At 42.3% G+C, this 25119-nt stretch overlaps 1 protein-coding gene across 5 annotated transcripts in view; it reads left to right on the top strand.

The window, feature by feature from the left end:
* The first annotated feature begins 624 nt into the window (after positions 1–624).
* Positions 625–25119, top strand: part of Mapk9 (mitogen-activated protein kinase 9) — a 41661-nt gene continuing 17166 nt past the window's right edge. For 3 of the 5 annotated variants that reach the window (XM_051180827.1, XM_051180832.1, XM_051180829.1), the window contains exons 1-5: positions 625–820; positions 10213–10383; positions 19475–19604; positions 21426–21484; positions 23854–23992. In XM_051180827.1, the coding sequence (XP_051036784.1) occupies positions 10262–10383; positions 19475–19604; positions 21426–21484; positions 23854–23992 (450 nt within the window). In that variant the 5' untranslated portion in view covers positions 625–820; positions 10213–10261. Of the gene's footprint in view, positions 821–10212; positions 10384–10748; positions 10990–19474; positions 19605–21425; positions 21485–23853; positions 23993–25119 lie in introns of those variants that run through there. The other 2 variants (XM_051180830.1, XM_051180831.1) reach the window with 1 other exon arrangement.

The raw sequence follows: 25119 nt of genomic DNA, 5'->3' as shown, positions 1-25119 counted from the left end.
CCCCTGTTACGAGTCCGTTCAGTGTGGCATGCGCACACAGCCTTAGCGAGCAACAGGCCCTAAGGCCCCGCGCTTCTCCTCCCTCCTCTGGTGCCGTTATACTCCGGGTTCCTGGACGCCAAGGCCTTAATCCTGCCCCGGGCTCCTGTCTAACCAGGCTGGTTCCCGTCTTTTTCCAGGCCGCCTTGCCACTTGCACCTGCTGCCACCGAGAACTGACTACCATTTTACGCTGTAGCAAAGACAAGCCTCACCCCTCCGGTTCCCATTACCCCTGGTCCACTCTCTCGGGCGCATGCGGGTCCCCTGGCTCTGGAGGGCTGGCTCCAGAGAGGGTCTCAGCTTGGCCAGGATCCCCAGCCTGCTGCGCAATTGGCGGACGCGCCAGCAGCAAGCAGACGGCCAGGCCCGGGAGCAGCCTAGGGGGCGCCGCTCCGCACTCGGGAACCCAAAGCTGCCACTGGCCCCGCCCACACCAAGCCTACAACCACGCCCGTACTGCCCAGCCTCGGCCCGCTCCCCTGTCGCGATTGGCCCCGCCTGCCAGGCTCCTCTTGCTCTGATTGGCAGGTCTGAGAATCCGTCAGGCCGAGCGCCGCGGCGGCGGCGGCAGCAGCGGCGGCGGCGGCAGCTGCGGAGTGAAGGGAACCGGACCGGAAGGGTCGCAGCGCCCCGCGCCCCTCACACCCACTGCGGCGGCGACGGGGCGGAGCGGAGCGGGGCGGGGCGGCTGGGTTCGGGCCGCGGAGCCGGGAACCGCCAGAACGCATCGCCGCCTGCGTGCCCTCCCTCTGCCTCCGGCGCGGCGGCGCGGAGCCGAGGTGAGCCCGGCGGGCGGCTAGGCCTGGCGGGGCTGCTCGGGCCGCGCAGGGCCTGGGTTGCGGGGCGCGGGGCGTGGGCTGATCAGTGCCTCCCGGTTATCCACGGTGCCGCAGTCACCCACTTCTGCCTGGTGTCTGCAGCCTGGGGCTGCGGACCCGCTCGCTGTCTGGCCGGGCCCCAGTAGACCTGCCCGCAGGGGTCTGTGGGCACCTTCCCTCCAGCTGTGAGGCACGCAGCTGCACCTCGCGGCATGCCCAGGAGCCCGAGCTCGGGTCCCCGCGACCTTGGCGGTGAATCTCACCCTCATGGGCCCTCTATTTTCCCCGTGGAGAAGTGGTAGAATGTCTCGGGTTTGGTCGGGGTTGTTATCAGGCAGTGCGACTGTCTCTAAGCGCTGGGGCAGAAACCTGGGGCGCACATTTGTGGGCACCCTGGTGGGTGAATGCTCCCTTGCTGGTGGTGTGAATGTCGAAGGAACTCTTCCTTCATCCGCTTCGAGTCCTTCCCCCAGTTGTCGCTCTCCCCCCCCCCCTCCGCCCGCCCCCAGTGCCTTGTCATTCATCTTCAGTGCCCAGCAAAGCCAGAGTGGGCCCTGCCCACCTCCTTTGCCACTCCCTCCCCTCCTCTCCTAACAGAAGCAGAGCTCTTCTCCTATTCTACTCTCCTCACCTGCCCTAGATATGCCAAAATCATTTATTTACCTCAGGACCTTTGCACTCCCAATTTTCCATGTTAGGAGTTGTCCTTAAGTTTTTTTTTTTTTTGGTCCTGTTGTCACTCTCATATTGGTTCAGCATCTTGGTTTTGGTGAGGCCTGCCTTGACCACCCCTTTCCCTTGCTTCCTCATTCTAGCTCAAGAGTTTCTTTGACTTTCCTTCTAGCACCTACTCCGGTTTGACGCTATCTGACTTATTGCCCTGTTCATTTTCTGTAGCACTGTGAATGCGTGTAGGTGGCTGGTATATTCACACTCTTTAGTAGTGTCAGCGCAGTGAATGTGTAAGACCACCCCTGCCTGCTTGTTGTCTCTGATTTGTACGCTTTTGTTGATGACTTTTAACTTGTGAACTTGTAAGCAAACAGACTTTTATTCTCATTTTGTGAAATATTTTAATGTTTTTCTTTATCTCTTTCTAATAGTTGTCAGAACAATTTATGGTGAACATTTTTATATTTTGGTAAGAGTTTTGCTCCAGCCTCCTCCCACACATTCAGGAGTTATCTACTGAATTCTGCATTATCTAGGTCATGCTTTCTGCTGGACTCTAGGGACACAAAAGCGATAGCAACAGGGTACCTTCCCCCAGAGAACCCAGGAGCCTCAGAGAACAGGCTGGCGTGCACACAGTTCTAGGACAGGATATGACACCAGCTGTAGTGAAGGGTCTGTGCCCTAGAAATGGAGGACATGGAGTGGGGGTGTTGGTGAGCCTGAGCAGGGACAGACACAGAAAATGAAGGGACAAGATCAGCAAGGAACTTTGTCAGGTGGGGAGCCAGGGATCAGCTCTCCAAAGCAAGTGTGGAGTTGTGGAGTGGTAGAGACCCCCCAGAGTTCCAGAACTACCCTCAGCGATTTTGTAAAAGCTAGGATTCTAAGTTTGTATCTGGATGCTGATTTTCCAATGTTGGCAATAGCTAATTAAAACTAGTTGCTTGGTGCCAAGCCAAATGCAGACCTCATACAGCACTGCTAACCTCCTGAACAGGCTGTGTGGGAAGGAGAAGCAGTGAGGAGCAGGAACAGTAGCCTGAGGCCAGGAGAGTTAGGCCCTGCTCTCCCAGATACCAGCCAGGTCTCATTTGAGTGTGGCTGGCACTCGGTAAATGGCAGGTATGAACCCAGGTTTCACAGAGGAGGAATCCAAGGCTCACAGTGCTTCAGTCTGCTTCAGCACAAGCAGCTGGTGAGAGCCCGAACCCGGATCACCCCTAAATCTACAGTTCTCAGCTCTGTTTGTGTTTGGCTCTCAGTTTGTTCTGGAAGAACAATAGCCAATCTATAAATGTTACCCCCCCTTCAGAAGAGTCCTGCATGCCTAAAAATATTGTCTTTTTTGGGGGGGTATAGTCTCCAGAGAGCTTTGGTTTTCCTGAGGTTTTAATTTGCAAGGTGCCAGGACTTTATAATAACTTGTTAAAAGATGAAAATAGCTTTGTTCTGTCTCTTCAAGGAACGGTCAAGGGTATACTTGAATATGTCAGCTTCAAATGAAAAAAAAAATCTAAACTTTCTGCATAAAGAAAAATGCCAAAAAACAATTGCTTATGAGCAAACCAATTTTTAAAATAATTACTATATATGTAAGATAAAACAAAAATCTGATTAAAAAAAGTCTTGATATGTTAGTAGGGCTGCTATTTTTGTCTAATTATGAAGTTAGCTTTCACACCTGGCTAGGAAGGTGACAATTTCATTTTTAAAGAATTTAATGATTTGTACTTGACCTCTATGTGAACTGATTTCAACAGCAGTCTGTTACTTTAATTGTTTATGGTGGGGACTTTCAAATATGTTCAGAAGTAAACAGGTTAGTATTAGCATCCATGGGTTTGCTCTGGCAGACTTGCCTCATCCCGGATCTCAAAGTGCATAAACTCTTCCAAAGCTTGAGGAATAGATTCTATAGCAGGACTTAAATATCACTGCGATTTTCTCAGTCCATTTGTCTGAAGACAGTGGTCCTCTTAGGCTCTTAAAGCAGTAATTCTTTTATAGCATCAAGTGCCTAATCAATATGCAGATTGTCTCATATATTTTATATTAAGGTGTTGAATAAATATTCAGAGTGTGGAATTCAATATTCAGGGTATTTCATGTATTCATAGTTTCTGTAATCATTTGAAAGGAGAGCCAAGGTTGTGTCATGATTACTGGTTGATGTCTTTTGGCTCTTGGTGTTTATTATTGGTATTTTTTTTTTTCTTATTTCAGACACGATCTCACATTGTAACTCAGGGTGACCTCAAACTCACTATGTAGCCCAGGCTGGCTTCAAATCCATAGCAATCCTCATGTCGAAGCTTCCCATATGCTAGAATTATAGGCAGAAGCTACCACACTCTGCGAAGTTTCTTTAGTTTGTTGCTTTTTCCTGCTTCTCCTTTGTTTTCCTTGTAGTTAACTTGTGGAAGCAGCTAGTGGTTTGAAGCACCTCCGTGGTTGGAGTTCATTCTTGCCATCTCTATGGTATAATATAGTGTTTCTATATCCTGAGAAGTAGTAGTTGAATCTAGATGACACTCACTCAGATTGAGGATGGACTTAGATCAAAGTGCCTTCTTCAGGTCAGCTGAACTCTTACCTAGAGGTGACCTGGGGTTGTGTGCTCATCTCTGTTTTACAGAAGAGGGTAGTTGCATGACCCTGGATAAGTAACTGACCCACTTTCCCACATTTATCCTTTTACTTAGCTTTGCTTTTAATTGATGTTGCTTGGGCTGTAAAATGAACCAGGGTTCAGAAATAACCAGGTATAGCCTCTACCACTGAGAGATTCAGAGTAGAGCTGATGGGCTTTCCATACTAAATGAAAGGTGCTCTAGGTGCTGTTTAAAAGGAAAGGCTGAGTAGGAAACCTTGCACGAGAAGCAGGTACTTGAACTGGGTTTTGAAGGAGGGTGAATTCTGGCCATTGGAGCAGAAGGGACAGACAGGTCAGGCAGATGGAGCTGATGAGCAGGGGCCTGCAGGTGTGCAGTGACCTAGTGTGTCGGTATCCCAGAACAGGCCAGAGGGCTTGCAGTCTGCCTTTAATGCTAAGGACTTGGGTCAAACTCAAAGTCACTATCAAAAGAATTCAGACAGACAGGAGAAGGGTGGGATTGCTGTATGTTTCCAACAACTCTTTCTTTCCTAATCCCTTATTGTGAAACAAAATCCCACCTACCTTTCACCTAGTTTTCTTCATTGATTGTGTATTTACATAACTCCAGTACAGTACTAACAGGAACCTGGCATTGCTACAGTGTGTGTGCAGCTCAGTGTCATTTTATCATGGGCAGATTCCTGAATCATCATTGCCACCACAGGATACAGAACCTTCTTAGCATCTCCAAGGTCTCCTGTAGCCCCTAACTCACCAGCCCCCACCGAGCATAACCCCTGGCAACTGAGATTTATAGTTTCATCATTTGAAGAATCCTTATGGACTTACGATGTGGCCTTTCAAGGATCACTTACTTCAGTAAGTACAGCTGTCTCACAACATCCTCAGGGGGATTGGATCCAGAATTCCAGATGGAGCCAGTCGGTGGTGGCTCATACCTTTAATCCCAGCACTTGGAAGGCAGAGGCAGAGGCAGGCAGACTCTGTGTTCCAGGCCAGCCTGGTCTACAGAGTGAGTTCCAGGACAGCCAGCACTATTTCACAGAGAGATCCTGTCTCAAAAAATCAAAACAACACCTTCCCCCCCCCAAAAAAAACCAGAATTCTCAGACAGATGCCACAGTCTATGGGTGTTCAAGTCATATAAAACAGTGCAGTTATTAGTGCACATTTCTCCATATGTCTTCCACCATCTCTAGAGTACTTATAATGCAAATATTATGAAGTTATTATATTATATGACTTGAGAAAAACAACAGGAAAAATGTGCTACATATATTCAATACAGATAAATTTCCTCTAAATTCACTTTTAATTTACGATGATTTTAATTGATACCTTTAGACATAAAAATTATGCCTGTTAATGGGGTGCTATGTGATGTTTTGGTACATGTAGTGTTTAAATTAGGCCATTGAGCCTGAATCTAGATCATTGAGCATCTGTCATTTTGTGTCATAAAAACTTTCAAATATCTTTTAGCTGTGGGAAGTATGCAGTATATTGGTGTGATTTGTAGTTACACTACTATGTGATAGCACATAGAATTTCTTGTTCATTCTAACTGTATCTTAGTACAGTTGATCTTACCAAGTATTTTCTACCCATGGTTGGTTGAATTTGAAAAGTTCAGAATCTATGAATGTGGAGACCAACTGTGTAACACATTTGAGATCTACCCAATCAGTGGTGTGGCTGTTTTCAGTGCTGTGTGTATTCCATAGTCTAGATATGCAGCCATGGATATTTGTAATGTCTCTAGTTTGTGACAACTTTGTGACAGAGTTAATTTGAGTATCTGTGGCCAGTTCCCATGTAGGTAGATAACTGTCAGGTAAGGGCCCTGGTACCTGAAAACAGGGCTGGCAGGAAGAAGCCTGCCAGAATCCTTAGGTGACGAGGTGAACACCCATGTCCTGTATTGAGTATATACTGTAATGCAAGAACAGAAGTTCAGCAGGGACACTCTGCGAGGCTGTGAGGTTCTTGACTATGAAATGGTTGAATGTCTGCTAACTCCAGTGCAGTATCAGGTCAGGAAATTGGCAATGGGGAGTCCTCCAGCTCATTTCCCAGCATGGGGGCAGTTTAACTTACCATAAGCTAGGGCTTTGTTTTTGTTTCTGTTTTTTTCCATGAGAATTAGCATAGGCCAGTGAAGAGCTTTGTGAGAAAAATGTAAAGAGCATGTTTTGAAACAGGGTGACTTAGAATCTGCTTTTAGCCATGGCAACCGGTCCATTTAAATAGTGCAAGTCTTGGACATTCTGAAACTTTAATGTAATTAAAAGGTTAATTGAGTATGAATCACTCAGTCTTCTTCAGAGAAAAGTGTGTTGGTGAGGGAAGTCCATGTTGCTCTGGCGTGGTGCTGGCCAGCCCTTGGACTCATGGCTTTATGTCCTACATTAATTGGAGATGTACCACTGGTGTGTTAGGAGGAAGGCGGGTGCTATGGTCAGACACACCACAGTTCAGTTCTGGGCCGCTCTGGGAACTTGTGCAGCTCCTTACTGTCCGGAAACCTCAGCTTCTTCCTTTGCTGTCGGGACGGCAGTGCACCCCTCACAGGTTACTTAAAAGAATTTGTAAATGTGTCTGGCAGAGCCCGAGCTGTTTCCCTCACTCCAGTGTCATCTGTCTCAAATCCTCCACATGTGTCACCAGGTCATTTTGTAGCTTTTCATTTTCATTTTAAAATTTGGATTTTTTTTTTTTTTTTTTTTTTTTTTTTTTGGTTAAAACAGTACAGGAAGTTCCTTTTTCTGTTTGTTTGGGTTTTGTTTTGTTTTGTTTTTTTTTCAGACAGGGTTTCACTGTGAAACAGTCCTGGCTGCCCTGGAACTAGCTCTGTAGACCAGGCTGGCCTTGAACTCACAGAGATCCACCTATCTCTCCCTCCCAAGTGCTGGGATCAAAGGCGTGTGCCACCACTGCCCAGCTGGAACAGAAAGTTCTAATGGGAACATTTTTCATGTCCTACTTATTTCTGTTCTTGCTGGTATACAGTCTATGAAGTGTGTGTGTGTGTGTGTGTGTGCATGTACACTCACACTGTGTGTTCATACACATGAGTGTGTACATGTGTGTATATACTCAGTGCACACAGATTGGCATTATGTGAACTCTAATTCAACTTGCCTTATTTCCTTTGTGTATCTTAGATATCATTCCAAGCCAGTACACACAGTCCCTGAATTCTGTTTAATGGCTTCATTGTACTTTATGTTTTGAGTTGTTTATAGTCTTGCTGGTTAGCTGTGTTCTGCTCTTGTACAGAGATATCTTTGAGTGTTGAACCCATACTCACCCCGTCCATTTCTGAACTTGTAATTGCTGGGTTAGGATTCACATGCATGCTCGTATTAGCTATTATTTGCATGATTTGCCACCTTACAGGCCTCACCAGTATTGCTAAGTGTCTTTGTCCACAGTGTGAAGCCTTCCTTCATGGCAGTCTGTACTGTTCTGCTCACTCCTTTCTCTTGTGCTCTTCCCCCACCTCACTCTGGAATGAATCCAGGGCCTTCTGCCAGGCAAGCACTCTACCACTAAGTTACCTGACCAGCTCCTATCTCCCTACTTGTGAGAAGAAGTTCCTGGCATGGAGAAAAGACAGACCCATCAAAGCCTTTATAGCCCAGCTCAGTGCTCTGCCAAGACTGAAGAAGTGGCCTGGGTGGAGCACTGTGCTGGACCCACGCTGGTGGCATGGCAGAGCCGGCACATCCAGGTTTGGATGTATGGCTAATGTGGTTGCTTGAGGAATGCTTGTATATCCCCGCTTGCAAAAAGGTTTTTCTGAGTCCCAGAATATGGAACTTTTACTTAAAATGTTATTGCAACTGAGTAAATCCTTTAGTAGCTAACTTTTTTTCTCAGGTTGTCGTGTATGTGTGTGTGTGTGTGTGTGTGTGTGTGTGTGTGTGTGTGTGTGTGTGTGTGTGTGTAGGGGTGGCCTTTGTCTTGTTCTCATGCAGCCCAAGTGTAACAGGAATGGCTTTGAAAGGTTCCTCCTTAGATGATTTTTTTCCCTCTGCCTAATAAAAGTGCTTTATCATAATTTTAGAATGATTTTAAGTCATTAATAATTATATTAATCCCTGAGCCTAGTCTGATTAGCTCTAGTCTCTAAGTTCAAGGAAGTTAGCCTTGTATTGTACTAGGCCTGCTGTGTGGGGTGTGAGCAGCTAAAGAAAGAGATTTGCCAGAAAAGATTGAGATTTGTGGTCACAGCATGGGCAGGTGGTCCAGAAATGGGGATGCATTGCGCCACAAGGTCAACTCAGTAATCTAGCTGGTGGGCAGTTTAACTGTTTCTAGCATGTGGCTTCCATTGCTTTTTTGATCTCAAGCCTTTGATTAAGCCTTTACCAACTTATTTCCATGGTTAGGAAAAATTTAGACATCATTGTGTTGAGAAGAAAGTTCTCATTGCAGAAAACTCACCAGGTGGACATTAAATATCAAATGGTGGAGCAGAAAGGCAGGGGTTTGGTGGAGCTGTAGAAATAACCCAGGTGGAGGTGGTGCACGCCTTTAGTCCTAGTACTTGGGAGGCAGAGGCAGGCAGATGTCTGGGAGTTTGAGGCCAGCCTGGTCTACAAAACTACACAGAAAACCCGACTTGAAAAATTAAAAAGGAAGAAAGGAAAAAGAAAGAAAGGATGGTGCTGTAGAAAAATTGTTGATGGAATGTTTGCCTCTATGACTTTGTTGCTGGCACCTTAAAGACCAAAATAATAATTCATTAATTTTTCAGTTAACATCATCCAGCCTTTCACAGGGTGAGCATATGAGTCTCATTTCTCCCTTTTTGAGTCACTGTGATGGAATGCATGACACAGCGGCTTAGGAGAGAAAAGAGTTATTTTGGCTCATGACTTACAAGAGTACAGCCCACCCTGATGGATTACACAGTGGTGGGAGTCTGCTGCTGGGGTTCCTCAGTCTCCAGAGACCAGGGAGCCTTTGGTGCTGGAAGCAGAGAGACTCTTACCCTCCATGCTGTCCTCCAGCAGCCTACTTTGTCCAGCCAAGCCACACCTCCTAAAGGTTCTTAATCCTTCCCAAACAGCACACGCTTCTGAGGACCAAGCCCAATGGGGAATCAGCCTGCTACCCAAACCCATATTTGTAAATATACTTAGAGTGTAGATAATTATTTTACTGTGAGCTATAGCTGAGCTTGAGGTGCAGGGAATGAAGGCCAGCTCTGGTTCTACATTCATGAGACAGGTCCATTTGTGGGACACATACCTCATACCAGTGTCTCTAATCCTCATAACAGCCTGTTACACTGGCATAGGATTCTCACTTTGTGGTTCATCACGTTAGCCTGGATCCATACACTTAGATGCCCAGTACTTGCTGTCTCCGGGACCTCTAGAATCAGTCATTCTGAAATAATGCTCCCATCTCTAACTGAGACTTCTACACATAAGCTGGTCCCCTAAGAAGGAAATGGATGAGACACATCAGTGACATAGTGGGCTTACCATGACAGGGAATAATGTGTAAATTCTTTTCTCCAGAGGTGGGTCTTTCACCCCCTAACCCCTCCACCCCCACACTCACCCCATCCCTGTTTTTCAGGTGAACACTCTGCCTTGTGCATGCTAACACTCACTACTGAGCTGCATTCCCAGACCCAAGACAGTTTATTATAGTACAGTCTTTTAAAAATGTGGCCTTTCTGCATCTCAAAATTCCTTTTCAGGGCTAGAGAGGTGGCTCAACAGGTAAGAGCACTGATTGCTCTCCTAAAGAACCCAGGTTCCATTCCCAGCACCCACGCGGCATTTCACAGCTTTCTAGGCATGCACATATATGCATGCAGACAAAACACCCAAATGCATAAAATAAATGTTAGAATAATTTTAATTTCTTCTTCTTATGGTCTTACATCACTGAAATGTCTTTGCTTAAATTGAGAGCTTGGCCAAGCTGATTTTCCCGTCTCAGCCATACCTTTATATCCCAGCAGACTGAAACCACTGTGAACTGAGCTCCATGTATACAATTTGGTAAGCTCCTCAGTTCATTCTGTTTCTCTCCCCAGGGATCTAACGAAGATACCATCTCTTCAGAATACTGTATGACACTACATCATGAGTGACAGTAAAAGTGATGGTCAGTTTTACAGTGTGCAAGTGGCAGACTCAACTTTCACTGTCCTAAAACGTTACCAGCAATTGAAACCGATTGGCTCTGGAGCCCAAGGAATTGTTTGGTAAGTTTGGGCATTCTAATAGCATAGACTGAGTCTTTAGTGAAAAGTAAAACTAAATCAGAGTTTAGAAACACTGATTGAAAAAAAAAAAAAAACCCTGTTGTAGATTAGATTTTGAGCTAAACTAAATCAATCCTTGATGTAGTTATATATAGGATACAAACTCAATTTTTCTTTTGCTTTGTTGCTGGTTTTATTTATTTATTGGTTTCTTTTTCTATTTTATTTGCCCTGTCATTATGATATCAGAATAATTGGTATAACAGTGAGGTGTAACAGGAATTTGGCGTTTTATTCATTTCTTCATCATGGCCACCTTCTCCCCCCTCCTCCTTTTATTCCCAATCACTCCTATTCATTTCCAGGCGCCATCATTGCAGTGCCTTGCCATTCATTGGCAGGATGAGGCCAGGCAGTGTCATTATCACACCATGGATTAACCAGGAAGGGACGCTGTGTGAGGGGTTGGGCTGGCCGTCTCTTCTTTGGTGTCTCTCTTCAACTATGTGTCCAGCCCAGGACGTCAGAACCATTGGTCTGACCCTGAACCTTAGGCTCTTGCATGGTAAGACAGTCAGCTGCTTCGACATCACTGGCCAGACAAAGGTAACGTTTCTCAAGTGTTTTCTAGACTACCATTATCAACACCTCCCAAACTTTTTAGACTGTAGTTTTCTGGATGAAGCCCCCTTCTCCCCTCCCGCCCTCCAGTGATAAACAAGTTTTTTTTTTCTTTTTTTGTTTTTGTCTTTAAAAAAAATTGTGGTAATATAAAACATTTAATATTTACAGCTAGGTAGGCAAAGAGGATTGAAAATAAAAGACCTCTCCTGGGTATTTCAGGAGGATGTTGGTTTTCCTGTGAAGATGCTTCACAGCTTCAGCTGATACTCGCCTCGGAGGCTCTGATCACGGAAATCTGCTGTTTTCCTTAATGTAGGCAACTGGGAGACCCAGGTGCTCAGAGAAGAAACTGGGGAAGGAGAAGGTGCTGCATGGAAGGAGTGCCAGTTGTGAGCATACAGTGGGATCTTAATTTCCAAGTGATAGTGAGCACTAGTGCAGACAGAATGTCCTTTATCGGACTGCTCAGAAGCAGAAGTGTTTCTGAGTTTAGATTTTGTCACATTTTTCAATATTTGTATTTACTGGTGGGCATCTCTAATCCTGAAATCTGAAATGCTCCAAAATCCAGCACTCTGAGTAAATGGAAATGCTCAAAAAGCTTCAGTTTTGGAGCATTGAGATTTTGAATTTACTCTGATGATGGTCAGACCAGATTTAAACCCTTTGTGACAAGAAAGGTTTTTTTTTTTTTAATTTAATTTTATATAACAAAGTCCATTTAAATGAAAACAAACATTTATACACAATATTTGGGAATTTGGGCGTCGTTCTTTCCAAACTACTTCCTGCTGGTAAGGGGCACTGTCTTGGGGGATTTGAAGAAGATTCAGATATCCTGGCTGTAGTCTGTAGGGCTGTTTTGTCCAGCTGTTTTGAATGTAGGATCAGCTTGTACTCTGTTTCAGGCGGTCTGGCGTGATCAAACCACATTAGTCTGGAAGGAATCCACATCTTTTCATTTTCTGTGGAAACAAAAATAGAAATCCTTTTCCCCAGTAACTTGTTCTTCAAGTTAAATTTTGGAGTCAAAGCATTTTTTTTTTAATTTATTATTTTACATGTCGATCCCAGTTGACAAGAAAGGTTTTTAAGTCAGTGGATGGCTCAGATAGTAACATGGGTAGAAATAGAAAGTTGTGAGTATTTACTTGATTTATAAACTCTTTCTTACTTGGAATTAGATAGTAACTTGACAAGAGGATGGAGGAAGGGGGGGACATGAATTATCTTGGAGGAGTTTACAGGGTAGACAGAGCATCCATATTAAATATGGGCTTCATTTATCCACTTGGTCCATTATTGACTTGTTTTGAGATCTACAATGACAGTCTCTGTATATGTGATGCAGTTTAGGACTAGCTTACTTACTTTTGCTTGTCCCATGGGTTTTAGCGATAAATTTGGGTCTAAACAACCCATTGGTCTCTTGGGAACTTATTGCACTTAGTCAGGACTTGAATCACTGACACTTTTTGCATAACTAGAGCTCTGACCTAATCTCTGTTTAAAGTCTTCATAGCAATGACCAAATCAATATTCATTAAATACATCTTTAGAAATTCTCAATAAATTATATTCATCTCCATAGGATGGCTACATCCAAGAACTGTTTAGGGCTAGAGAGGAAGCTCAGTGGTAGAGCACTTGCCTAGTATATGGAAGTACCTGGTTTCTTGCCAGCACCAACAAATCCATACATATGCAGGCATACATACATATGTGCATATGTACATAACACATGCATGTATACATATACTTGTGTGTACATACATATGTATGCATGTATACTCACATGTATATATATTTACATATACACAGATATACCTATGTACCTATATACATATATGCATACACATGTACATATACCTGTGTATACATATGTGCATATGTACATATACTTTAATTGTGTAACTGACAGTTTTATAGTATCATCCCACCTTATGTTCTAATATAGGAAAGTAAAACCTTCAGAAATGATTGTAACCCCCCCCCTTCCTCTTTTGTTTTTATCCTTTGCCCAGATATATGGTATTAGATAGGATAGGGGAATGATCTGGTAATGGTACATTCCTATTAAAGCAAAACAAAAACAATTACTTTTGCTAAAATAAGTTCAACAATGGGTGAGTTGCTACCTTGGTAATAGGAACTGGATTTTCTACCACTGATCATTAAGATCTAGCCATTTTGCTGTTATTAATAGTCTAAAACTTCTTGTTAGCATTGTGCTTGTACTTTAAAAATGTCCACCAGTGAACCTTTGGGGATGTGATGGGCAAAATAATGGATGCTTAGAGATAGCTACATGCTAATCCTAGAATCCTATGCATGTGTGACTTTACAGGACAAAAGGAACTTTGCAGACTTGATTAAATTAATGATCTTGACATTCAAGTTCTGGAAGCAGAAGGATTACTCTTAAGTGGGCAGGCTAGGCTGGGCCACATAGTGATTTCAAGGCCATCCTGAGGTACAGAGTGAGGCCCTGTCTGGAAAACAAAGCAACAGATCAGTGATCTTGAGGTGGGCACATTGGTCCGGTGGGCCAGTGTAATCAGAAGTTGTTCTTAGAAAAGGGAGTCTGGAATGTCCTAGTCAGAGAAGGAAATGGGATCACAGAGTATGGAGTGCTGTGGAATTGGAATGCAGGAAGCTTCTAGAAGCTGGAAAAAGGAAGGAAATGGATTATTCCCAGAGCCTCCATGAAGATCACAGCTCCCTTAGGACTAATGTTGGACTTCTGAACTCCAGAAGTGTAAGATAACAAATTTGTGTTGTTGTAAATCTATTAACTTGTGGCCACAGTAGCCACAAGAACAGCACTGGAAGCTAATATAGAAGCAAGTGTATTTTTATAGTTTTGAGAAATAAAATGTATTAGCACCACTTTGTGGTTTCTAACCCAGTTGTTTTGTTAAACTAGACCATTGTATACATAGGGCCAGGTGCACCATGGTGACCTACAGAGTTCAGTGTAAGAGCTGAAGCCAGGACAAAATATTCTGACCCCTAATTTTATTTTTGCTTTTGTTTGCAGTGCTAAGCATCACATTCGGCTTCAGTAGTGCTGGGCATGCCTCTGTTGTGGAACTGTGTTCCCAGACCTTCCCCTCCTGTTCTGAATTGTCTTTACAATTGTTAATGTATTTGATTTGTTTCTGTGTTTTTGTTCCTTAGAAGATGATAGGAAAACTTTAGGAAATAAGTTTTTAAATATTATCATTTTAGAGCTTAAATGCCTACTAAGTTATATGTACTGTTGAGATTCAGTGTATACTTTTCCTTTCTCCTTCTAAAATCCCAAGTTGTTCAGCCCAAAATGTAAACCTTTTGTTCTACAATGTGTTTACCCCTTTCCTTAAGTTTTTAATATTGGGTCTGATAGTTCCTAGCAATCTTAATGCAAAATAATGCAAAGCAATATTAATTATGCAAAATAATTAGTATAGGTAAATCTTGCATACTTTCCTTCTAGCTTTCTGTAAGCATGAACACTCATCTGTCTTCAAATTATCTTATTTACCTCTATTAATATAAACAAACCATAAATAATGTCCAGAATAACATGTGAAGCACACAATGGCTGTGAGATAGGAGGCTTGGGTTCTGAGCTCAGGTAAAGTTCTTTGTGACCTTGGACAGCCCACTGTGTCTTCATGAGTTTTCACATTTTCACCTCTGAAATGATGGCTTGAAACTTCTGACTTAAGATGATGAATCAAAGAACCAAACAAAGAGAATGACAATAATCAGTGAGCAAAAAAAATTTTTTTTGAGACAGAGTTTTTCTGTGTAACAGTCGTGGCTGTTCTAGAACTCACTCTGTAGACCAGGCTGGCCTCGAACTCTCTTAGATTCACCTGCCTCTGCCTCCCAAGTGCTGAGATTAAAGGTGTGCACCATCACTGTCCAGGTAAAAAAGTTTTAAAGAAGTATCTGTGACATTAAAGTAAGTTGAGAGTCTTGATCCAGTTAACACGGCAGAGGAGGTGAGAGTAAGTAGGTTGATTGTAACTGGAAAGGGAGCCTTTCTCCCAACTCCAGGGGGGTTGTAAATAAGGAGACCACAATGGGGAGGAGGCTAAAGCCAAGAATGTGAACTCACATCTATGAAACAGATTCCAGTTTGCTGCCAGCATTCCCATACTGTCCTCCTCCATGCTCAGCGTTTGTCCTTAGAAAGCTAGGAAGTTACTGAAGAGTCAGTGTCACATCAGTCAAGCCTAGTATAGGATGCCACTCAACATCCAGTTATCATTCACTTGTTGAACTTTTACAGAGGTGAGTCTAAACTGTTAGTGTCCTCATGTGCCCAGTAGAAGCAAAGAGGATAGCATTACCTTGGATTCAGATTATTTCTACAGCAGCTTTATAAATGCAAGGCCTTAACACAATAAAAAATGGTCAGACACACAAGGAGACAAGACAAAAGGGTCAGGGCAGCAGGGGATCCTGGCATCCTAAGTCCAAGGTTTTTAGTAGCTGTGTTGATGTATTTATTCAAGATAATAAAAGACGATGGACACTTCAGTGGAAGAACAAGAACTTCAAAAAAGAACTAAGAGGAAATTATAGAAGGGAAAGTGAAAGCTATGGTAGTTGAATCACTAACTTAAAGAAAGTGTTTGTAAATATTAGATGTAACTGAAGAAGGAATTGTAATATAGAAGATACATCAGCAGAAAATACCCAGAATGAAGCCTCAGAGAGATACAGAAGGAAGCTGTGTTAATTTTTTTATTGCCCCATAACCAATTACCACAAGATTAATGGTTTAAAATAACTCAATATTTATTATCTGATGGCCAGCTTTCATCAGGGAATACAAATTAAAACAATATTCTCATGTACATGGTGAATATACTCAGCCCAGAGCATAAAAAGTAAGTTGTTCCTGATATCAAGTATTGGTGAAGATATTCACATACAGCTCTCTACAGCTCTCAGGCATGGACTCTTGGCACACTGCTGATAGACATAGGCACTGAAGACACTGGCTTTATCTGCTAAAGTAGAATCTGTGCATTCCCTCTTGGCTATGTGCATGTCTGCTTGGAGGAATGGAGCCACACACATGATTGTCGATGGCAGTGAGTCTTATCATCACTTGAAAACTGAAAAGAACTAAAGTGGCAGTCAGTGCCATGTGACAGTCACACAAAAGAATATCACAGCAATAAGAGTGAATTATAGTACTCAGATTTGTGGGTGAATCATAAATATAGTGTTGAGTGAAAAGTCAGACTTCTAAAGAAGAAAACAGGTAAAAATAAGTGATAGAGTTGTATATAAGGGTACATGTTGAGTTTGTGAAATTGAGAAAGTGATTGTCAGAAGATAGGCCAGGCTTGGTGGCACACACCTTTAATTCTAGCACTTGGGAGGCAGATGCAGGAGGATCTCTGAGTTCAAGACCAGAAAAACTGGTCTACACAGGGCTGTATGTAGAGAGACCCTATCTCAAAATGCCGAAATAAATAAATAACCTCAGAAGTTATTTTCTTCTTTAGTGGGCAGACATGATGATAACAATTGGGAGGGGTTGTCAAGGGGACTTCTGGGGGCACCAGCAGAGCATGGCTCATAGTGATATATCATTGAGCAGAAGAACAAAAAGCAAAGGAGTGACTGTCAGATAAAAGCCTCCTTCACCAACAGCACTCAGAGCTGGAAAGCAGTGGCCTTAACGTTCTGACATTTCATTTCAGAAGACTATCAGTCAAAGATGAGGGCAGAGTAAGATCATTTATATCTTTGGTATATGTTGTCTGGGGGCAGTCTTTAAGGATGTACTTCAACAATCAAGACAACTCGAGGCCATGTAATACAAGAAGGCAGTTAAATACAAGAAGCCAGAAATGGAATCCCAGGACAAGTTCTATGAAGCAGGCTTTGAGATGCCTTCAAAAAAAGGATGGAGCCATTCCAAGCACAGACATCTTTGAGTGGGGGCACGGTACCAGTGATGGGCTTTGGGAGATGAGCTTTTCTTCTCTTAGGAAAAAGTTGTTCATCGGAAATTTTGGAAGGAAATATAGAAAGAGGCATTGTCTACACAGAAAACAGAAGCAGCTGGTAGGCTGGAAGGACAGAGAACCCATCTGACCTCCTCGTAGCAGACTTTCTAATTTTGTGTGTGTAGTTGGCAGTAAAGATTGTGTGATCTTTGGGGAATGAAGTGTAATCCCAGCTCTGCAACTAGTAATATTTACGTGTGTACATACATGTGCTTTCTGTTGGTTGTCAGTGTTTAGAGACAGCTGGGAGAAGCAGCATGGAAGCTTAGCTATCAGTTTAAAATGAGCATGCTAGCAAGCTTGAGTGTTTAAGAGGGAGGTTTGGAGGAAGAGGGAGGAAGGTAAGAGATGGAAGAGAGCAGGGTGAAACATAAGGTTACCTCGTGTTGTGGGGGAAGAGCAAGATAAGGTGCATTAACCCACTTACAAAGGAAACCCTGAAATACCGTTAGAACAAAGCTGGGAGGGGTTGGAGGTGGCAAGTAACTAAACCCTTGGTTTCATCCTAGGAAGTGTTTGTACCTTTGAGTTAAAAGGTAATCTCAAGACATAAAACATGGTTAGCTAACGGTCATTAGAGCTGGAACAGGAGTGATTTAGATAGATTTCTATTGCTGTGATAAAATGCCAAAAAAGAAAAAACATAGAAGAAAGGATTTATTCATCTTGCAGCTTGTAATCCATCACCCAGGGAAGTCAGGGCAAGAACCTAGAGGCAGGAACTGAAGCACAGGATGTGGGGAGTACTGCTTACTGGCTTGCACCTCCTGGCTTGTTCAGTTTGCTCTCTTGTAAGATCCAAGATGATTTACCCAGGGGTAGTACCACCCACAATGGGCTGGGCCTCCCACATCAGTCATTAACCAAGAAAAATGCCCCAAAAGCCAGTATTTGGAGGCATTTTCTCAACTGAGATTCCCTCTTCCAAAATGACTCTACCTTATGTCAAGCCAGCAAAAAGAAAAAAAAAAAAAAAAAAAGAAAAACTGGCCATTATATACTTATATACATACATATATACTTAGTGTTCCAAAATACATACACATTATAAAATCGATAAATTCAGCTAATTTACATATACATGTCTCACATGTTTTCTGCACTAAGAAGAACACTTAACATCTACTCTCAGCAATTTTAAAGAATACAGTACAAGTAGGGTTTGGTAGTGCATACCTTTAATCCCAGCACTCCAAAGGCAAGGGTAGGTAGATCTCTATGAGTTGAAGGCCAGTGTGATTTACATAGTAAGATTCAGGACTAGACAAAAAAGAGCTTGACTCGAAGAAAAAGTAAAGAAAAAACAACACAGTAAAGTGATGTTATTAACTGAAGACAGCATGTTATTCTGTAGAGCCTGAACTCAGTCGTACTAATGTTTGTCTGAAAATTCAAACAAAATTCTTTGAGATCAGAAAGAGTCTAAGAAATACAAGTGTACACATATACATTATTGACTTTTCTCACAATGGATTTTCTTAATCATATATTCATGAGTGGTAGATTTGCCTGTGAGCATGTGGGCTCACCTGTGACTTGTGTGTGTGACAAATGTAATGGTTCTTCTTAGCCAGTTCTACCATACCCCACCTTTAAGTTAGAGTTGTTCAGCAGAAAGTAGTGTTAACAGAAAGGAGTAAGAGTAAACAGTATTACAAAGCAAAGAGGATAGATAGAGGCAGGACTTGAAGGGATGCCTGGGCTCACAGGTTGTCTGTATCAGGCCTGAGGCCCTGTTGAGCTATCAAAAGGCCTCTCATTGATGACACTGTGTACTGCTAGCTTGAAACCTGAAAATATGCCACTCACTATTCTGCATCCAATTTCTGGAGAAAAATTAAATTCCATGAAGGGATGCAGCATTTCCTGCAGAATGTTATATGTAGCAAGTGCTTACATTGGGACTTTGTGTCTTATGAATTTACCAGTAGCTGAGGCTTGGGTTTCTGTTTCTTTTTAGATTCTTTGGCCTGGGAAAGCATAATCAGTCAAAACTTAGATTTATTAAATTCCTTCTATGAGTTCAACCACAGAATGTATTGGCATTTTTAATCAGTGATAACAAGGAATGTTTTCAATTCCTTGACATTTTTAAACTGAAAATTTCATTCCTTGACTCGTGTTACATTCTTTGGGTTAAATACCTGTTTCTGAACCTGCTAATCTTTGTAATTGAAGATTCAGTGTACGAAGAATTGCTAAATCCTACTGGAACTGTAGCTGAAAGGCATGGTGCCTCTGGGGAGTCGGGGTGAGGTGGGGGTTAGTCTGTCCTGCTGGCTCAGCCACTTCACTTGCCATATGTACATAAAACTTGATCGGGGAAGAACAGAAACATTTCTCCTTGTCTGTTATTTGCTTTGAAAGATAATACATTGAATGTATATTCTCCATTGCTATTTTAAAGGCCATTTTAATAGATTGTTTATTATATTTCCTAATTATAGTGCTGCTTTTGATACAGTTCTTGGAATAAATGTTGCTGTCAAGAAGTTAAGCCGTCCTTTCCAGAACCAAACACATGCAAAGAGAGCCTATCGTGAGCTTGTCCTCTTAAAGTGTGTCAATCATAAAAATGTAAGTTACAGGTGTTCCTTTTGTGTGCTTTGATGTTAGTAGTGTGATCAGACTGAAGATTAACTAATGATGACAGAAACTATATGTCTTAGTTAGGGCTTCTGTGGCTGAGATGAAACACCATAACCAAAAAAACAAGTTAGGGAGGAAACGGTTTATTTGTTTTACCCTTCAACACTGGTGTTCATCACTGAAGGAAGTCAGAAAAGGAAGTCAAACAGGGCAGGATCCCTGAAGCAGGAGCTGATGCAGAGCCTATGGAGAGGAGCCGCTTACTGGCTTGCTTTCTTACAGAACCCAGGACCAACAGCCTAGGGATGGCTCCATCCACCATGGCTGAGCCCTCCCCCATTAATCACTAAATGAGAAAATGCCTTACAACTGGATCTTGTTGAGACATTTCTCCAACTGAGGCTCCTTCCTCTGATGACTCTAACTTGTGTCAAATTGACACACAAAGCCAGCCAATACACTATAAAAAAAAAGCTTACGTTTTTTTTTTTTTTTTTTTGATAAAATTAAAATGTGTTCTTCATTACATCTAGTTATTGGGGGGAAGGGAGATGCCACTGCTTACATTGGAAGTCAGAGGACAACTTGCCAGAATCGGTTCTCTTTTTTCCCACCATGTGGGACCCTGGGATACAACTGAGGTCCGTCATTAGCAGACTTTGTGGCCAGTGCCTTCACCCACTGAGTCATCTCTTCAGCCTCAGGTTTGCATGGTCAGTTCATAACATCTCTCTCTGGTTTTAGATGACTGGGGATTAAGATTATATCAAACTCTGTATGTTCCCCTTTGTTTCCACACCTGTTCTGGATATTTCTGTATGGTGACATTAAGTTTGCAACTAAGATCAGTTCATCCTTATGTCACATTATTTTTTTTGGGGGGGGGGGAGCTGAGGATTGAAGCCAGGACCTTACATACACAAGGCAAGTAAGTGCTCTACCACAGATCCATTTGGATCTGTGGTTTGAGTTGGTTTTAGTTCGTTCAATGTATGTTTAATTTTACTTAGAATTTTAGCAGACATGCACCCATGCCCAGCTTCAACTGTTCCTTCCCCCCATTTTTTCCATTTGACCTCATGTGTTGTTTTAGTCATGCTGATTTTTGTTGATGTTGTTGTTGTTTGATTTTGGTTTTGTTTTAATGTAGTTAGATATCCTAAGTTTCCTGTTGTGCTTAGAAAAGATTTTATTACACCTGGACAATAGAAATGTTTGATCATATTCTTTGCTTTATTCCATTTAGACTGAAGGGTAGATTCAGCTTTCTTTCCCTTCCCTTGTCCCAGTGTATATAATGAGTCATTCACCTTTCTCTAGTTGATATGAAATGGTTGAAATACATGTTTTGCAAGCACAGAGGCTACAAGGAGCCATCAATGAAGTCTGCTCCTTAGCCCTCTCAAGGGAACCTAAGGCCATGAGGCCTCAGCTTCTTGACCATAACGTACAAGCTCAGCCTTCATATTTAAAAACTTTCTAGAAAATCATATACAGTATTTAAGTTTCCAGAGTTAGCTTAGTACTTTATTTAGTGCATTTCCAACCATTATTTTCACTCTTTTGCATATATGTAAATTATGTAATAACAATTAACTTACTGGAGACATGAGTGATCTATTAAAAGCACATCTTTCAATGGATAGTTAAGTTTCCAATGCCATCTACTAGAATGCTTTGGTGACAACCATGGTAATGATAAGTACTGAGTTCTGCCTTCATTTTCCTACCTTTAATACATTTCAATGTTCAACCTAACTTTTGTAATCCATCTGACATACTAAAGTATAATTAATTTTCTCCTTTCAGATAATTAGCTTGTTAAACGTGTTCACACCACAAAAAACTCTAGAAGAATTTCAAGATGTGTAAGTATCTTTTGCATTAGATTAGAAATTTAGAAAGTTAGTGATTTTGATGCTTTTGAAACAGTAGGTCCTTTGCAAGCTCAAGACACTAGAATGCTGCCAGTGAGACTCAGTCCAAGTCCAAGGCCCAGAACCAGGGACTATTATTAGGGGCTTGTTAGTGGAGTAGTTTTTAGTCTGAGGCTGAAAGCCTGAGAACTCAGGGAGTCTCTAGCATTTTGATTTTGATGTAAGCCCTAGCATTTTGATTCTGAAACAATAGGAAAAGTCTGTCTCAGCTCTCAGAGAAGTGATCCCTTCTCTAGATTTGATCTTCCTGGGTCATGCTCAGTTGGATAGTGTTCATATACATTGAGCACTATGCTTCCTTACTTTGTGCATTCAGACTCACATGATAATTACTGCCCCAAATACCCTCCAAAACACATTTTACATATGGCTTTTTTTGTTTGTTTGTTTGGTTGGTTGGTTGGTTTTTTTTTTTTTTTTTTTGAGACAGGGTTTCTCTGTATTGTTTTGGAACCTGTCCTGGAACTGGCTCTGTAGACCAGGCAGGTCTCAAACTCACAGAGATCCGCCTGCCTCTGCCTCTGGAGTGCTGGGATTAAAGGTGTGCACCACCAATGCCCGGCTTCACATAAGGCTTTTACCAGATCAGTGTTCCTTGACCTAGTTTAGTTGCCTTCTCTACTTCACCATCACAGGGCAGATGCAGGAAAGACTTCGATGAGGTGGCGGGATTAGGGCAAAGGCTTAGGGGAGGTAAGGAGTTTGTCCTACAGATATGGGATGAGGTGCCATTGAGAATGGAGGAAAAGCCAGAGCAAAGGAGTGGCAGAGGAGAATGGCTGCTATGTGCTGCTGCCAACAAGAGGCCCATGTGGCTGGAGTGGGGGGACAGAGGGCAGAGAGTGGGCTTAGAGAAGTGCCATACATAGAGGAAAGGAGTCGTCAGAATGAGATTTCCAGCAGAGCATTGGTCTCACCTGACATGTTTAAAAAAAAAAAAAAAAAAAAAAAGAACAATTGCTTTTGGGGGGAGGAGGCTGAGAATCCATAGTGAGAGCTAGGGACAAAAAGCCTTGTTAGTATGGGGAGGCATCACAGCAGTTCATGTGAGAGGTTCAAGTAGGTAACAGGATGAAGGCATGAGATTAGACATGAAAGCTGTTTGCAGGTAGAGGCATATGTTCTGCTGATAGCTAAATGTGTAAGAGGATTGGAAAGCCACAAATAAAGGCTTGAAACTGAGGTGAGGAGAGCTGTAAGAGAACTAGACAGGGATGGGGGTGAGGGTGTGGTGAGGGCTGAGAAGGTAGACTCAGTGGTATAGTTTTAGGCTTGGACTCAGAGATCCCCATTGCTGATCCAAGTGATGTAGGCAGATAGGAAAGAACCCGGGGTCCAGGAGAGAGGCCTGGATTAAAGGAATCTAAGAATCTGTAAGTGGACATTACCAAGAAAGAGATGTGAGAGGAGAGCCAGAATCTGATCACAGCCACTCCAATAGGAAGAAGTAGTTGGGTGCAGAAACATTGGCTTTGGAGTCCCTGCAAATGTAGAAGCCATCAGTTTTAGGAGAGAATTGGCATATACCAAGTCAGAATGGCGTGACAAACAATGGGAGGAGAAGTGGATGTGTCTAAGCACCTCTTTGGTTGGGGTTTTGCTTTCACAATGAGCCAAAAACATGTACTGTGGTGGACCGTGAGCTTGTTTATTGTTGTATATTCAGTCTTAAAGACTAGATTTCAGACAGGTGATGGTGGAGAATACCTTTAATCCCAGCACTTGGAAGCCAGAGGCAGGCAGATCTCTGTGAGTTCCAGAACAGCCAGGGCTGTACAGAGAAACCCTGTCTCAATAAACAACCAACCAACCAATCAAAAAGTTATCCTTTCTCAAGAAGTCCAGATACATAATGAACCTGAGCAGAAAGTTCAGAGTTCCCTCTTACTCCCTGTATAGTAGAACCTTCATATGAGCAGCCCTAGAGAATCATGTATTGTTAAAGATCAAGGAATCTATAGTAGCACAGAGTAGATAATGGAAGGATGATCAAATAGAAGATAGGTAGGTCGGTAGGTAGGTGGATGGATGGATAGACAGACAGACAGATGAGAAAGAAAAGTAGAATAGTTTGAAATTATTTCCATGGTATAAAAGTTGTTTTATAATTTGAAAGAAAGACATTGGATAAGTTATTTGTTTGTGTGTTCTTTGGGAAATTTTACAAAGTGAAATATACTGTGTTTTTACTCTATCTGTGCAGTAATTTTATTCCATCTCATAACAGTAGTGATCTAACAATCATGAAGGGATTTAAAAATAATATTAATGACTATGGTTGGTTTCTTTTCAATTTTCAGGTACTTGGTTATGGAATTAATGGATGCTAACTTATGTCAGGTTATTCACATGGAACTGGACCATGAGAGAATGTCATACCTTCTCTATCAGATGCTCTGTGGCATTAAGCATCTGCATTCAGCTGGTATAATTCACAGAGTAAGTAAGCATGTAATAACTTTATCTTAAAAATATTCATCATTTGGTTGTCACAGTCATCTAGTTACAAAAGAATGAAGTATTTTTGTGTGAGAGTGTGAGTGTGTATGTGTGTGGTGTATGTGCATGTGTGTGAGTGCACACTTATTTACATGTGTTTAGAGACCATTGGGGGGATATCAAGAGTTCGGTCTTGGAACTGAACACCTGGAGGGAGGCTGGTGGCCAGCAAGCCCAGTGACCCTCCCGACTACACTTCTTCCCAGCCCCATAGCACTGGGTTTACATTAAATCTATAACCACATCGAGTCTTTTACACAGGCACTGGGGATTTGAACTGCTGTGTAACAAGCACTCTTACCCATCAATCTCCCATGCTGTGTAGCAAGCACTCTTACCCATCAATCCATCCCCAAGAACTTTTTATTTTATTTTATTTTATTTTATTTTATTTTTTGAACTTGGTACTTTGAAAACCCAGGTTAAGCTATAGAATCATACTGATCAAAATACTGTTCAGACCAATCCTGTTGGCCCAAGCCCCATGTACTCCAGCCATTGCAAACACAGAGATGGGGAGCCACCCTACTGCAAAACAGTTTTGACTTTTTGTTTTAACTTTTCACTTTGTGGTAACTTAAAACTTAGAGAGAGAAAAAAAACCTGCAAGAATAGGAAAGGACTCCAAAATACCAACGACCCCAGTTAGAACTGTTGTTAATATTTGAAACTTCCTTTTTAATGAGCAAGGGAATTAGATTCGGGGCAGGAGAAAATCAATGGCCAAGAAATAAAATGGTGTTGTCACTGTGAAGACTTGAATGTAAAGGCCAGAGAGATAATGTGGCTGATACTCTGAGCTGCTTTTATAAGTTTTTGTTTTTTTTAAATATGAACTGTTGTGTAAACAGAGAATCATGATAGAGTTTTAAAAATACTTGAGCCTGGAGACCTGGCTCAGGGGTTAAGAGGACTTGCTGAGGACCTGAGTTTGGCTCCCAGAACCCAGGTCAGGCAGTTAGCAACTGCCTGTTCCAGAGGATCTGGGGTCCACTTCTGGTCTCCAGGAAACCTATACATGTGTGTACAAACCCTCTGTGTGTATGTATCACTAAATAATAATAATA

Source organism: Phodopus roborovskii, unplaced genomic scaffold (assembly GCF_943737965.1).
Source record: "Phodopus roborovskii unplaced genomic scaffold, PHOROB, whole genome shotgun sequence".
In the NCBI taxonomy this organism is placed as follows: domain Eukaryota; kingdom Metazoa; phylum Chordata; class Mammalia; order Rodentia; family Cricetidae; genus Phodopus; species Phodopus roborovskii.
The sequence above is the reverse complement of the archived record's forward strand: the minus strand, read 5'-3'. Positions and strand labels throughout refer to the sequence as shown.